Source organism: Bacillus rossius, chromosome 1 (genome assembly GCF_032445375.1).
Source record: "Bacillus rossius redtenbacheri isolate Brsri chromosome 1, Brsri_v3, whole genome shotgun sequence".
Classification (NCBI taxonomy): domain Eukaryota; kingdom Metazoa; phylum Arthropoda; class Insecta; order Phasmatodea; family Bacillidae; genus Bacillus; species Bacillus rossius.
This window is the reverse complement of record NC_086330.1, coordinates 363,656,848-363,672,870: the sequence shown is the minus strand read 5'-3', so window position 1 is coordinate 363,672,870 and position 16,023 is coordinate 363,656,848. Positions and strand designations below refer to the sequence as shown.

Here is a 16,023-nt window from a genome sequence, read left to right as displayed (position 1 = left end):
TGCGACATTTGTTGGAAACACAAGCACTAGTTCACTTTCCTTTAGCACATTCTTTATTTATTTCAAAACATGCATTTAAATCATTATCACCACCATCATATGTAACTAATTTTTCTTGCTTAAAAATTTGAGATTATTTATGTGTCTTCTTTGTCTTCAGGAATCAGCTGACACTATGTGCAGTCATTTTTGTGAGTGCTAAACAACAGTTAAGAAGTTGAATGACCAAAATTGTTTTAAGTTAAATGATGGTTGTATATCTTAAAGGAGAGAAAATATTTGGTGAAATGCAATTCATTATTAAACGATACTAATGTGTTGTTAAGCTCTGTTTAAAATTGGCCTTTAGTACTTTGTTGCATAAACATAATGATAATCACTGCTCATTGGAAACAAGCTGTTTGCATATAGCCTCAAATAAGCTTAGCTTTCTAAGATTTAATTTTTTAATTAAATATTAAAGATTCTTGAAAGTAACTTTTTTTTTTTTTTACCAAAAAGAGAATTATGTTTAATAAATACAGCCATGTTTACAAAAGGTTCATGTAAAAATACATAAATCTTTTGAGCTTTATTGAAACCATAGATTTTCATTATTTTTACCTACTCCTCTTAATAAAAGTACAAACTGCTGATGCAAAATATCAATTAAATTATCTACCATTAATTATATCTCACTTTTAACACACTCTTTTCAATACAATTTATGCAGTTAGGCCATTTATGTTTACTAATTCCCTTACAAGAGTATAATTACACGGACTGGTAAAACCTTCATTTCTCATCTCATTAAAAAAAAACACCCTCTCCAACCACAAACACTAAACAAAGAAAAATTGCTCATGTTTTTCGTAACTTCAAACACATCTTGTCAAAAGCTGGTTTAATTTGGCAAACGCAAGACCAGGAGTATGACAAGATACATAAGTTGGATGAAAAGTTAATACAGTAGAACCTCGTTAATCCGTGACGCGCTAATTCGTGAATCGTATAATCCAGAACGATTTAAAAGTGCAAAAAAAAAAAAAAAAAAAAAGAGAGAGAGAAGTAAAAATTGTCAGCGCTTAAAATTAAAATCACGCGGGCCGACCGCTGGCAAACACTGCAAGCCATCGCGTGGGCCGCCAAACTCTGAAACGCTGTTTGTACCGACCCTTTGTGTCACCCCCCTTTCAGCTGTCACTTTTGTCACTCTTTAAACTTGAGGGGGATGTCCTGACTTCTGCTTCCCATCTCCTGTTTGTTTGAAAGTTGTTTCACATGCTGCTAACGCACGGCAGGCGCCTGGCAAGTGACGTGTGACGTGTCTGGCTGGCATTCGGACGAATGGTGGGAGTAAGGGTAGGAAGGGGCTACTTAAAATTTATATGTGCAAGGTCAGCACAATCTTATCTTTCTCTCTTCGGCTGTTGTAAATGACCGTGAACTAATGGCTAGGCAGTGCCATATTTTTTTAAGCCGAGACACTAATTTGAAGACTGCCCTTACCGTGAACAGATTATCCGGGTTTATTATATTTTTTTTTTTTACAGGATTTCAATTATCCGGACATCGGCGGGTCCCAATTAACACGAATAATGGGGAGTTTACTATTTTTATCCATCTGCTGCCAATGCGCAGTAAGCCTCGGGAAATGTTACGTCACATGACCAGGGCCTTAACCCAGCTGCACGCCGGTGTCTGAGAAGCTTGATAAGACCTTCTGGGCTTATAACCGCTAGTCCGTGAAATTCGGTAATCCGTGACTAACTCGGTCCCGACCATCACTAATTAACGAGGTTCTACTGTATTAGCATAGGATGGAATTTAAACTTAACTGTACAAATTGGCTAACCTTTCTCAAGAGCCTCGCTCAATGCTTCAGTTTTGAGAGAGGATATGAACACCTTCACGCTGATCTTCAGGTCACTTCTCGACTCAGACTCGGGAATGGACGCACAATGTCCGCTGTTCCCACGAATCTGAGGCACAGAAAACCACCACCAAATACAAACTTGGTACAAAACATTGGACAAAAAAATCTACATCAAAAGCTTGGAAGGGAACAGTATGACAGTACAGTTCAAATACTTGTTTCATTAAAATGCACCACATTCAGTTACTGGAATTTTGAAAATTAGAATGGAAGACATAAATATATCAAGCTGCCTTTGCACTCTTGTTCATGGAGCAAGGTGGTACGTTTCAAAATACCAGGTTTCAAAACCACTCCATCCATCCTGATTTCAGTTGTCTAGTTTCCCAAAATCACTCCAGACTAGTTTTTTTTGTTGCAAATCCTGGTTTTACTATGCAAAATTTGAATCAAATATCAAATTATTCAAAAATATATAATACACATCAGATGCAAAATACAGTAAGATAGTATATATATCATATATGTACATAAAAAATCACAATAGTGTGACACAAAAAGAAATTCTTATCATAAACATATTTTTTTTTCAAAATTAACATTGAATGAGTTGAAATTCCCCCCCCCCCCCCCCCCCCCTGATATTATTTTGTTCTTGACTCTAGAGATCTACATTCGGATTCGAGACACTCGTTTAAGAATCAAATTTTTGAAATTCATATTTGAGAAATAGTGGATTAAACTCATTTACCAATGATGGCATGATTGGTTCCAGGCTAAAAACTATATTAAATGGTCATGTTAGAAGCAACATAAAGGCTACTACATACATAAACATGGACAGAAAGGCCTTGTTAAAACTGGCATAAGGACGAGATTGGCAGAGTACACGTACACCAGTGGCCATTTGTTAGAACAAACTTAATGTTTAATTCAGCACAGCAATTACCTCCAGTGTGTCAGTCGTGCCATTGTCAACTGGAGTCCACCTGTCGAGAGTTATTTTCAGGCTCTCGATCAACTGCAAACAGAAGCAAACAAACATTTGGCAGTCTGCCATGCACACACACAAGGAAAAATGGATATAGAAAATTTTTTGCATTAATTTCAAATTTACCAATATTAAATATTAAATTAACTATGAGTAAGTAAAATAATGTCATAATAAAAATGACTTGTAGTTATTTTCATTTGTGTCTTAAACAATGATTGCAACATTAATCTTACAATGAACACTAAATGTGTTAGATGTGCTTAAAGTCTCAAGCAATTCTGGACAAACATCTTAGTAGGCCTACTGCTAGAGTTTAAATAGCATTTGTTCACAAATATATACATTTAATTTCATTGACAAACCTTCATATGCAATTATTTACACAAATTATGTTCAGGGAGTCTCTGTATGTCCTTGGTAAAGTTCGACGAAGCCATTTTACATACTTTATTAAGAGAACAGGTCCTTCAGAGCCACTGCCCTGACTTTTAATATGCAACCACTCAAGCCATGTTGTGTATTTCCACAACTAGTCCTACATATGCTATGCAACACCTATCTAAAACCTTAAGCCATACAAATTTATGTACTACTTTGCTGCTCACAACTGTTTAAGATAGCAAGTCTTAGTGCAGCGCAAACATCTTCATGCCAACATATGTACCTACTTGTGCCTTAAGTGAGAGTATTAAACATTCTTCCAAGGTATGAAATAATAAAATAAAACCGCAAAACTTAGTGACTAAAACAAACCTTGCAAGAGATTAAAAATACAGTCAAACCTCAAAAATACAAACCTGAAGGGACCATAACTTTGTCACTTTGCAATAATGTTTGTACTAACCATACTATTACAAAACTTAATCACAATTTTTATATGATTTCTAAATAAAAGTTAAAAAATATTTTTCTACTTTAGTACAGGCATAACACACCTAAACAAAATATAATAATATGCTCACCATAATATGTACTTTTTTTTTATGGATTGTAAAATACATTTTAAGATGGCTACAACTATAGCTTAAAAAATAATTTGTACTGTACTACAGTTCAAGGATTTAAAACAGAAAAATAAAGCAAAGGTTTAGAAATAAACTACAAAAAGAAATGTTACAATAATTTTTCCAAGAAATGGGATCAGTCTTATTTTAGTTGAAAATACACATTGTTTCTTATCATTATTCTGGGATATTTGTACTAACCATTTTTGACTTAATGCTTTTGTTTACCTTTGGAACAAAAAAAACTTTGTATTACACAATACAAATACTTTTAGTACTGAACAAATTATGTAGCACTGTGATGCCTATGTAATTTCTAGGGCCTGTAAATACAATTTGTATTAATGAGAGTTTTATATTAACAGGGTTTTTATTAATGAGGTATTACTGTGAAAACATTAATTCACCTCATCAGTTGGATTCTGTCCTGCTTTTATCTTCAGTTCATTCAAATTCAGAATGTTTTCTGTGTGTACAAGAATTTTATTGACAGTCGCAGGTACATTCTTCAGCATTTTGTTGCTTTCCAGAATTGTGAAACCTGAAATTGTAAACAAAAGATATACTCGAAAGAAATCATAGTACAACCTGTCACATCTGGACCTGTGATATGTGGATCCTCCAATATCCAGACATACCTCCAAACTAATTTTTCAATTTTGGTTAGCAAAATTTGTGTGGGAGACAGTGTGCCAGATGGGGTGATGGAAACAACAAACAAGCTGTTTGTGCCACAAGTTGAAAAACATTTAGCAAAAAATAATTTGCCAAGAAAAGTGGTGCTCCAACTAGACAATGCACCCTCACACCCATGTGAAGATGAACTGAAAAATAGTGACGTAATATGTGTGTTTTTACCCCCAAATGTAACATCCCTTTGTCAACCTATGGATTAAAGTGTGCTTGGATCACTGAAACGTACTTATCGTCGTAAGTTACTGACTCGTTGATTGCTGGAATGGATGAGGGTGAAAGTGTTATGGAATCCTTAAAAAAAGGTGAACATGTTAGTTGTGGTGATGTAGGTATCCTAAGCATGGGATGACATAAAACTGATTACACTGGTTAGATCATGGATAAAGCTGTTAGATCATGATGAAACTGAAAAAAAAAAAATGGAGTGGGGAGAAACCAGAAGCAATCAATAAAACTGTTTACAAGAAGAAGAGAGTCGGATTGCAGGGCTCGTAAAAAATCTGCTTGGATGTGAAGAAATCAATGACGATGAAATCAAGAAATGGTTAAGTGAAGATAATAAAGTCAACGAAATTACAGACAGTGATATTTTAGAAATGGTGTGAATAGCGATGAGAAAATCTCTTAACCCGAAGAGGATGACAAAAAGCCTATTGTAAGGAGTCACTCTGAGGCATTGAAGATCATCATCGAATCTCTGATCAGTTATGTTCAACATCAAGATGAAACAAGTGAAACTGAAGTGATGCTTTTAAGAAGGTTGAGAGACATGACTTCGAAAAAACGTGTGAAGTGGGTGAAGCAGCCGAAAATCACAAACTTTTTCACTGATGTAGGCGTACTGTAAGTAAAAAGTTTGAATCAAATTTACTCTTATGTATTTTAAGAGTACAGTGTAATGTACTATACTGTAAATAATTTATACATATTTTACTGTGTTCAAAAATAATGTTCCAGTATTTCAATATAATCTAAAGTATATTGATAAGTACAATACTCTATACATATGGACTGTAGAATTAAAATGCATATGTACATATTAATGTTTTGCGTACATTACATTTTGAACTTTTTTTTTTAAATACATGTACCTACAGTAGTGTACTACACATATATATTTTGTAAAAATACAAATGCCAAACCATCTAAAAAAAACATTCAACAACAAACAAGTTAATTATTTCTGGCCCTCAAACTATTTATAAATGGCCTTGTGAAATCCGGATCGGGAAGTCGCGATATTAGTCCGGATATGACAGGTTTTAATGTACTTCAGAGATAATCACTAAATATGACTAAATTTAAATAAATAAATAGAAATGCCCCTAAAAAGTACATACTCTTGAATTTCATTCTCTATAACCTCACCAAAGTTCTTAAAACAATAAAAACATAACAACAGTTAGGTTAACTACATTAAAAATATGGTGTGAACATGAGGTTATTGATTGATTTCACTTGCAATTGGGCTTTCACCGGTGGCTTTTTCACTGTACCCTCTTTCCCTCGTGGGCCATTCCATAACAAAGTGATCCTGGAGCAAAAATTTTAAAAATGTGAATAATTGTTTATTATTCAGGGAAATGAGAAGTAAATATATGCTATGTTAATTTGCCAAAACAAAAAAGTTGAAAATATATTTAAATGTATGAAAGTAATTGGTTGTGTCTTAAGTGTTGAAAGTTGTCAGTTTGTGACACAATTTTTGTTGTCTAGTTTGGCAACATTGTAGATACTTCATTACTTACTTTCAGTGTTCTCAGTTTATTCATAGTGAAGTTAATATCTTGTTCTTCAAGCTGCATATGAAGTTTGTTTTGTAAGGTAAGCCATTTTTGTGATATTATTGAAAAAAGAAAAGCATGTGCTTAGTTGTCCCACCCGTGACAAAAAACTTACTTAAGTGTATCTTGTGTAATACCCAGTTTGAGGTTAGGGTTATAATGTTGTGGAAGTAAGGATTTAGTTGAGTGAATCATGTTGCAAAAAATTTGGACAGATGAAGATAGTACAATTATATATATATAAACATTTTGACCTGTCCCATCCGTGACAAGATCAGTGGCACTGGTGATACATTAACTAACTGTCAGCTAAATTCATAGATTATACCTATTATTTTAAAAGAGGGCAATGCCCTCCTTTTTGACATTTTTTTCCTAATTATGCCAATAGTACAGTAACTCATTTTGCAGTTTTAATTTCAAGTCAAATATTGTAGGTAATAATATTATTGATCTCATTACTTGGTTTAAATTTGTCTTTAAAATGTATTGCAGTATATATCTACAATTTTCTGGGGTATTGTTTGTGCAGGCATGGGGAAAACTACATCAGCTGAGAGGATGAGAAAGCTCAGATAAAAGCTTAAAGAGGATGAGAAAATATATAGAAGTCATCGAGAAAAGGAACGAGAAAGAGATAGGATCCGGCGAGAGAAGATGAAAGGGAAAGAAATGTCATCTATTCGGCTGTGTAAGGAAAGAAGACAGAAAGATGCTGAAAGAAAAAGAAAATACAGGCAAAAGAAAAAGAATGCAAGTATTGAAAATAAAGCTGCTGACATTGCCTCACCACTAGGTTCATATTTGTGTGTTCAGTCACTTGGAAAGGCTGTAAATAGAGTAAAAAAAATCTCTTCCAAGTAGCCCAAGGAAAAAAGTAGCAGTGATAAAAAAACTAGTGTTTGACAATATGCCTGGCACTGAGGCTAAAACTATCTTTCCGGAATTGGATAACAGGGGAGGTATAAGATTGAACAATGCACTAAGTGAAAACACTGCTGTTGAAGTCCAGCAATTTTATGAACGTGATGATATCAGTCGCCTGTCACCTGGTATTAGGGATGTCAAATCAGTTAAGGATCCGAAAACTGGTCAAAGACAGCAGCTACAAAAACGTCATATGAATATGACAGTAAGGGAAGCGTATCAGTTATTTAATACTGAAAACCTTGGTGCAGTAAAACTGTCCACATTTTATGCATTGCGTCCCCAGCATGTTATTCTGACAAGTGAAATGCCACACAATGTATGTGTGTGCAAATACCATTCAAATTTCACTTTTATTCTTGAGGCTGTCGCTAAAAAAGGTCCAAACTTTCCCTCAAATAGTTCCACACTTCTTGAAATATCTGTTGTGATTTGACAAATGAGAACTGCATGATTGGAAACTGTACTAAATGCATTCATAATCTTATCACTTTAATTGATGAACAGACAGATACATCCTGCCTTAGAACCAACTGGAAACAGTGGAAAGATATAGAAGGTCGCCCCAAACTCATTGAAACTAATGGGTCAGTTGATGAAGCACTAAAAGAACTTCAATTACAAGTATTTATAAAAAGCATGTGTATATAAAAAGAGCTCAATCACAAGCATTTAAGGATATGAGAGAAATGTTAAAGGATGATGATGTTATTTTACAAGTTGATTTTGCAGAAAATTATTCTGCTATGCCCCAAGATGAAATCCAGTCTGCTCACTGGAACCACAAACAAATTACTGTCTTCTCAGCTTGTGCATGGGTAAAAGGAGCTACACGTTCTTTTGCTATTGTAAGCAATAATTTAAGCCATGACAAGTATTTTGTTTATACATGTATAAAAAAATTACAAATTTACTGGCACAAGAATTTGAAAGTTTGAAATACATAAAAATCTTTTCAGATGGCTGTGCTAGCCAATTCAAAAACAAATTTACCTTGTCAAACCTATGTTTTATGCCAACAGATTTTGGTGTTGAAGGTGACTGGTATTTCTTTGCGACTTCGCACGGTAAGGGTGCGGTAGATGGTATTGGGGGACTCTCAAAACGTGCGGTGTGGAACAGAGTGAAACAACGGAAATGTGTCGTAGAATGTGCTGAAGACTTTGTTGCTGCTGCATCATCTGCAGTCCCAAATGTAAAATTTGTACTCCTTTCAAAATCATAAATTGAGGATAATAGGGAGTTGTTGGACAAAATATGGCAAAATGTACTGGCTATCAACGGTATCCAATCAAAACATTACTTCAGACGGTATGACAGTGAAAACCTTAGTATCGGCTGTACATTTTACTCAGAACTAAAGAAATGTAGAGTCTTCAAACTAAGATATTCAGATGTGTACTCAGATTCTGAAAATAATCACGATGATAATAGCCAGTGCTGCAAAGATTCCCAAGACAACCAGGTGTTCTTCAATTTGTTGCAAAACCAGATGCTGCCAATGTAGTGCCAGGAACATTTTTGCTCGTAGAATTCGTCACGACCAGCAAGAAGAATGCTGTCAAGTATAAGTATGCAGCCATTTGTCAAAGTGAAGTAGAAGGTGATGGAGAACTGAAAATCATGTGCATGAGAACTGTTGGAGAGAGTGGCAAACTATTTAGGACCGATAAAAAAGATGTCTCCTAAGTGCAATTTGAACAGGTTCTTTCTCTGTTGCCAACACCTGAAGTGAAAAACATAAGAAATAGTGTTATTTATGACTTTCCTTGCCAGTTGGATGTCTATGAACAAACATGAACTTAGTTAAAAAGAAAACTTTTGCCAACAACATATTATTTTGGGCATTTTGTTTTTGTTACTAATATTACTTTGATTATATTATTTTTAATTTCTCACAAGTGTAGAATTTGTCTTTCAAAGTTATTCTCTGTTTAACATGCAGTTTTTAGTTGGTCTAAAATTGTATTTACTTTATTAATTCTCATCGTGTCCCACCCGTGACACGGAGTGGTCCCACCCGTGACAGAACAAAGTTGTATATTATTTTCAATATTGGTGTTTTAGCTCCTCCTCTCATGTGGTAATGTATAGATCAATGCCTCTCATATAAGATTATTATGAGTTCAAATGTGTTACACTCATAAATTCACAGAGTTTTTTCCGAGAAACTTGTTGTGTCTAAGGCTATGTCTTTTTTCTGTCCCACCCGTGACAAATGTTTAGGCACTAGTATTTAATTATCAGAAGAAGATTTAAAAGTAAACCACTAACCAATAAATAGCATTGTGACTGTAGTTCACACACTGCAAAAATAATATACAATAAATATTTTTTAAAGCTTATTTTAAATCCCTGAATAAATTAAATGCTGCACAAGTGTCCCACTCATGACAATGGAATGGCCCTCTTAGTCATCTCTTCATATCCCTTGCATCTCTCATCCCCAGCATTCCTTCCTCCAGCCCATTCCACTTCTTCCTGTCATAACTAGGAAGGCATCTCTCCCTCTTTCCCTTCACCACGATGCCCTCTGTAGCTTCCACCGGTTACTACCAAGCTATATGGTCGTTGCTCCCAAGCTAGCTGCTGTTAAAATATTTTGAAATTGTGTCTATAACTGGTTAGGTTAGATAAGCCATGTTAAAAAACTCAAACGGTTGGTTACATTTTTCGCTACATTTTAAACCAGTGGTTCTACAATTTTAAAGTATTTTTTAATGCAATAACCTAATCAAATGACATCACTATTATAACGTAGCTAACATACCGTATTTACTCGCGTAAAGGCCCCGCCTGCGTATAAGCCCCCCTCCTTGTTTTGTAAACATTTTTGAGAAAAAATTTAAAAACTGTTTTTCTGGGTTTATCTGAGGGCAGGGCAGCTTGGCATGCATCAAACAGCAAGCCATGTATTGTGAGCGGCAGGAGGTGATTTGTAAGGCTGTCTTGAGGCGTGACAGACGTAAACAGTTAGTCGTTGGGGGAAAGGGGAAGTGAAGGAGGAAGGGAAGTGGTTGGAGCAGGTACCTACGGAAAGCGCTTCTGGTATTTCTAACACTCATTTGTCTCTCTCTTTCCCTCCCTCTCTTTCTCTTGACGGCGCCAGTTGCTTCCCATCCTAGTTCGGCGGAGGGGTAAATCTAAAAATAGACCAGCCAACACCCTTCCTTTCTTCCTTCGCTCTCCCCTTTTTTTTTTTTTTCCCCACCGCTTCACATTCCATCTATCCGTGATAGCTGGCTGGAGGGAGGTTAAGCCACGCCTCTGCCTCTCCCCCTCCTGCCAAGGCACTGCCTCTCCCCCCTGCGGACTCGCTGCCTCTCTCACCCTCCCGCCGCGTCGCCGCATGCCTTTCCAACCCTCCCTCAGTTGAACAAAGACGCACGACTATTTTTTCCTCCAAATTCGCGTATAGGCCTCCTCCCCTTTTTTGGAGTCGAAATTTTGGAAAAAAGGGGGGCCTTTACGCGAGTAAATACGGTAACATAACCATTCTTACAAGTTTACAAAATTTTTGATATCCCTTTAAAAAATCTTTTTCGGATATATTGTAAAAATTACACACTGAGGATAAGTTAGCTTCAAAAAAATACACTGCCTTCTCTAAGCACTGCATATGAACAGCTAACAGATAACCAGTTGAGTCCCATTTATAATTATCAGTCATACCTGTCCAAATGAACACTCAAATCGCCGCTCAAACTTCTTGCCCGCGCTCTATTACACGTGCTTATATACTCAAAATTCACAAATACTTTACACAACCATAGTTTGTATAAAATTAACCGTGACGTCACGTATAGGGTTAGGAACAAACTTTTCCGTCTAGTCACGATCACGGTCATATACAAGGTCTCGGGTCATATAGAAATTACAGGGGGGCGAAACTAAATATGCGTAATAGAGCCACTAAAATATTTGTGCGGTTGTGAAATGCCAACATAAAAAATTAAGTTTTAAATACAATGAAAACATAATTTTTTAAATATAAAGACTTAATTTTTAAATTTATTTTACAGACATTATTAGTTCAGAATTTATAGAATGGTGTATTAAAGAGTTAGGGCCGTATTCCAAGACAAAAAAATAAGGGTTTAGGTGTTGAATATGCGATACCTGTACCCTAACCATATTCCAAGTGCACGATAGGACACGGCCAGTACCTTATTTTTAGGGCACTGATTTTTGGTGTCCTATCTGTTGCCGTTTCGTTGCCAAAATCACGCGCATGTGCAGAGCTCACTTTTTCGTTGATTTCTCCCAGATGGCTGAATCGCATCTGGCGCCATTAACTCATATATAGTCATTTTAATTATAATCGGGGGATGTATAATGTGTTTTAGTGTGTCAAATAAAACTTTATAATAGCAAAAACTATTCTGAAATATATTTGACTACTTTAATGGTCATAAAAACAAATAATCAACAACTTTAAAATTACCTAGTGTGTCACATAAAACTTTATAATAGCAAAACCTATTCTGGAATATATTTGAATAGTTAAATGGTCATAAAAACAAATAATCAACAACTTTAAAATTACCTGAGAAAATTAAAATTACGCAAATCAATTCGCACGATAGTGCTGCTATCTGTAGGATTTTGGCGTAGCAAATCCATCGATGGTTGCCAAACATCCGCTAGAATGCATTGAAATCAGTTTCTAGCCTCGTACAGGGCACAGTTTATTAAATTGCTTTTTCGTTTCCTAACAGGAATTGGATTGGGACGCGTTCTGGAATACAGTCTGCGAGATAGGTTACAGTTGTATCCCAACAAGGTAGTGCTTATTCGCTACCTTACCTGAATGTTTTGGAATACCGCCCTTAGAGTAGTGGGTCCGAGTGGGTATAATTGCAAACTAAAAAACTTAGGAAATTTTTTTACAATGTTATTTTGACGTTGTAACTCCTGCAACAAAAAAAAAACTGGTTCCTTCCCCGCCAGTACCAGACGCCGCTGGCGGATGGCACCCCTAGTCCTCTCCCAGAGTCAAACATGCAACTATATGGAATGGCTCCGCGGCCGATAAATCGATAGCCCCCCCCACAAAACAAAACATGTGGCTATCGAGTGTGTTGAGTTTGTTCACCATTCCAGAGGGATATTCATCTGTCAAACCTAGTCCGAAACTTTGTTCTATTTTTCCTTAATTATTATTTATTAATATTTATATCCTCATCATTTGCATTATTTAAAAAATCACAATTTTTCACTGTGCGATAAGGCCACAAAACCCAGCCTGAATCGTTCCTGCGCTCTGCGTGCTTCGCAATGGAATAGCAGGCTTTGGCGCCGCTGAGCCGCCAAAGGCATGCCAGTCGTCATTTGAACGGCTCATGGACTGGAGCTCGCACACCACTGGGGTTCTCACCGCTTGCTCTCACATCCAGTAACCCGCAATAATGTAAGTAATTTCGAATCCTTTCTCATCGGCCCCATGGCCGTCCCCACTCTCCAGTGCAGTATGCCAAACTCATCACTTAACCTAGATATGTTATTCGCCAGTGTGCGTTTGTGAGTTTTCACTTATTTCTTTAGTAGTTGACGGGCCATGTATGTGGTCCATCCTCGAGAGTAGGTCGCGCTTGTGAATGTTTTCCTTCGTCGCCCACATAGGGCCGTCTACGGATGATAAATGTAAATGTTTAATTTAACTTTCTTACATAAGCATTAATCCCCACAGAATTTTACTGTAGGCAGTATTTACGCACATGTGGAACATGCCCGCAAGAGCTTTACCTCTGTTTAAAACCAGACAAATGTTTCTCATTGTACCACACCGCCACTGTGTCAGTGTCCACTTAGTGAACTGTGCCATCTCCCGGGTTTTTGTGGTCGCAACCTGGGGAGGACCTAGTGTGTAGTGAGTTGTTTCTATGCCGAATTTACCAGGTGGGCGTCAGGCTAGCCCGTGTGTCTAGCCGTTGTTGAAGACACGGGGTGGTGGAGCAGGGTGTGGTTCGTTAGCCCCAGCGTGTTAACTAGGTCCGTAGGCTGTGAGTTGGTTTGCAACACACCATATGCCGAGGGTCGGTTGAGGTGATTACTGGTTTGAGTGAAATAATTAACGGCAAGGTCCGATTGGTAGATTTTATTATGCTCTGTGCGCTTCACTTAATTTTGCGATGCCGCAAACACTGTTTACAAAGTACGCAATTATATTCGACATGTTGCACTAACACTTTACACTGACACGTTGACGTCGACCCAGGTGTCTCCCCTGCTCATAAAGTCCGTTATGCTGCGCCAACCCCTAATCCTCCCCTGCCCCGTGCAGTGAGTGTGTGTTGTGAGGAACGTACTTTTATATTTAATAACGTGTCATGTATATTAATTTTATGTATTATTTATTATGTATTGTTTTTCTGTAAACTTTGGTAATTATTGTTATACATGTTTCTGAAATATTATGTAAATATTTACGTTAACTGTCACCGGGCGTCGAAGCCGAGGCCAACACCCGGAATCTCTCCGAGCGCTGCACGTGTCGCGGATTTTGGGGGGGGGGGGGGGGGAAGACGGGCGGAGAGAGAGAGCCACGGCAGGAGGGGGCAGTAGTCATCTGGCGGCCGAGGAAGGCGGTCGCACGACAAGACGAGTGCGGGAGCGATATGTGGGCCAGAAAGGGTGAGACTGTAACCGGGCGATCGGGACTGCCGTGTTCGCAGGCATTACGCTTCCAACCGTCATCGAATCTAGATCAAACTATAATTAAATATTTTGTTGGTTTTGGTGAGTCGGGACTTTCGCGCATCGGCGGACACGTGAGTGTCGCCACGGGCCGGACTTCGCGTCGCCGGCGACGGCATCTTAACTTTTTCGGCTATCGCTACCTTAGGGAAGGGGCAGAGAGACCGTTCATCATTCGCATAAAGTACCAGGGGGTGCAGTTTGCACTTGGCGTCTGCTCAACCCCAAACACGTGCAGCCGAGCCTCACTCCGCAGAGGGACGGGTGTTGTGCCGCGGATTGCCCATGTACTTAGCATACGTGAAGGGCTGAATAAATGCTTAAAGTCAAACTGTCGTAACGTCATTGTAGCTCGGATAGTGAATATTTCCCCCGCCACCAGGCCTGAACCCTACCTGAGCATACTACGCAACGCGCATCACGGGGGTGATATCCGGGGCTACGACAAGTGTCGCCCAATTTGGCCAATTTCTTAAGAAATTCATGCTGAACATTTTTACGAACTTTTTATTAAATTCTGAGTGGGTCGGGCTGAGACGCGGCGCTACAGGGCTGAGCGTGGGAGACGCAGCTGCGTGCGGAAGCTGGCGCGACAGGCCGGTGCGACAGGGCGGTGCAGCGAGATAGCAGCGGATCGTGTTGCGACGCGTCCCACAGCGCTGGCGCGTAAGAGAAGCCGGGCGGTGACACCGAGAAGATAGCGATGGGACGATAGCGGATGTCGACGGGACAGATAATGTCGACAAAGTGCGAGTGGTGTGACTTACCGTGTCGGGAAAATAATGCCGAGGGCGACGACACAGAGGGATCGTGTCCGTGTCTGTGGACCCGGGAAGTGAAGCGATACACAGGCGAGTGTGACAAGAACAGTAGCGGCGGACTAACGCACACGCAGAGCGGGGGCAACAGCGAAATGAACGAACAAGCGATGAATAGTGCGAGCGTGACGAGCGAGGAGGGAAAAGTGGCAGACAGTGAAGGAGGGGTAGCAGCGACGGCCGGACGTAACGAGTTTCCCGTGGTGCTGCGGGTGGCGGAAAGGTCGACTCCGCTAATGAGAATATAATCATAGTGTAAGATAATGTGTGTTTCATATAGTGCTTTTGATATATTGTTTGTCCCGTCCACTCCCCTAACCTTGCTACAACATCAGCCGGCCGCCCGGACAGCCGCGCGCCCCGGGGAGGGAGCAAGCTGGCAACGCTGCGTGGAGGCGGTTGGCACACATGGGTGAGGGGAGAAGGGAGTTCTTCCAGAGCTCGCGCGCTCCGGTTTCAAGGCCGAACAGAGAGGCGATACGTCCTCCCCGCTAGACGACTCTCTCGCGACTGAACCGCGCTGGGACCGGCCCTAGCCTAAATACAAGCGCGCGGAGTAGTGGGGGACATCGCTTTGAGACCCCTAATGACATCACGACCGCAAAATAATGTTTCGGAACAGTGACGATTTTTTCGACTTGAACCGCGCCCTTAAGGCATATTTCTTATGGTGCTTAATCAATAAACATGACAGATCAAAGACTTTCATCCAAATAACTATGTATTACCTGTTCAATGATGTCCCCACCAATGCTGCGAGCAAGATCGTAGAAATCATTGGGTGAAAATGTCTGATCTTGAGGCAACCAGAAACTTATGTCATTTGCACACTGGGGATATATGCTCACAGGCTGGAAAATAATGACAACATAACAGTTAATGTATTTACATTTTCAGTGAGAAATATATGCTTCATTCTTAATTTCTGGGTGTATTAACTTCAAGTATTTTTTTTTCATAGATAACATTTCCTAAAAAAAATACATGGTTTCAGACTATTAATAAAAATCTAAAAATTAAGAGATATTTAAGGAGCCCTTTCAGAAATTTTAATGATTTAAGGTAACAAATATTAATAAATTTTGTTTTACCCCATGGTTTACAATAGAGGTATGTTTTTATCCGAAAATTAAACTGATGAAAGTCCTCTGCTTCACCACTGTAGAAAGAAACGCAGGTGCAAAGAGTATTCTGACACCGCACACACAGCATTATGAAACTCTCACAAAATGCTTACTGCTGTAGTTGA

The 16,023-nt window shown here is 38.7% G+C and overlaps 1 protein-coding gene across 5 annotated transcripts in view; it reads right to left on the bottom strand.

Moving 5' to 3' along the window:
* Positions 1–16,023, bottom strand: part of LOC134528340 (glutamate--cysteine ligase regulatory subunit-like) — a 49,892-nt gene that overhangs the window by 20,165 nt on the left and 13,704 nt on the right. For 3 of the 5 annotated variants that reach the window (XM_063361890.1, XM_063361888.1, XM_063361889.1), the window contains exons 5-8: positions 15,503–15,625; positions 4,261–4,394; positions 2,805–2,876; positions 1,835–1,961 (exon numbers count right to left, since the gene is read on the bottom strand). In XM_063361890.1, the coding sequence (XP_063217960.1) occupies positions 1,835–1,961; positions 2,805–2,876; positions 4,261–4,368 (307 nt within the window). In that variant the 5' untranslated portion in view covers positions 4,369–4,394; positions 15,503–15,625. Of the gene's footprint in view, positions 1–1,834; positions 1,962–2,804; positions 2,877–4,260; positions 4,395–10,932; positions 11,119–15,502; positions 15,626–16,023 lie in introns of those variants that run through there. The other 2 variants (XM_063361892.1, XM_063361891.1) reach the window with 2 other exon arrangements.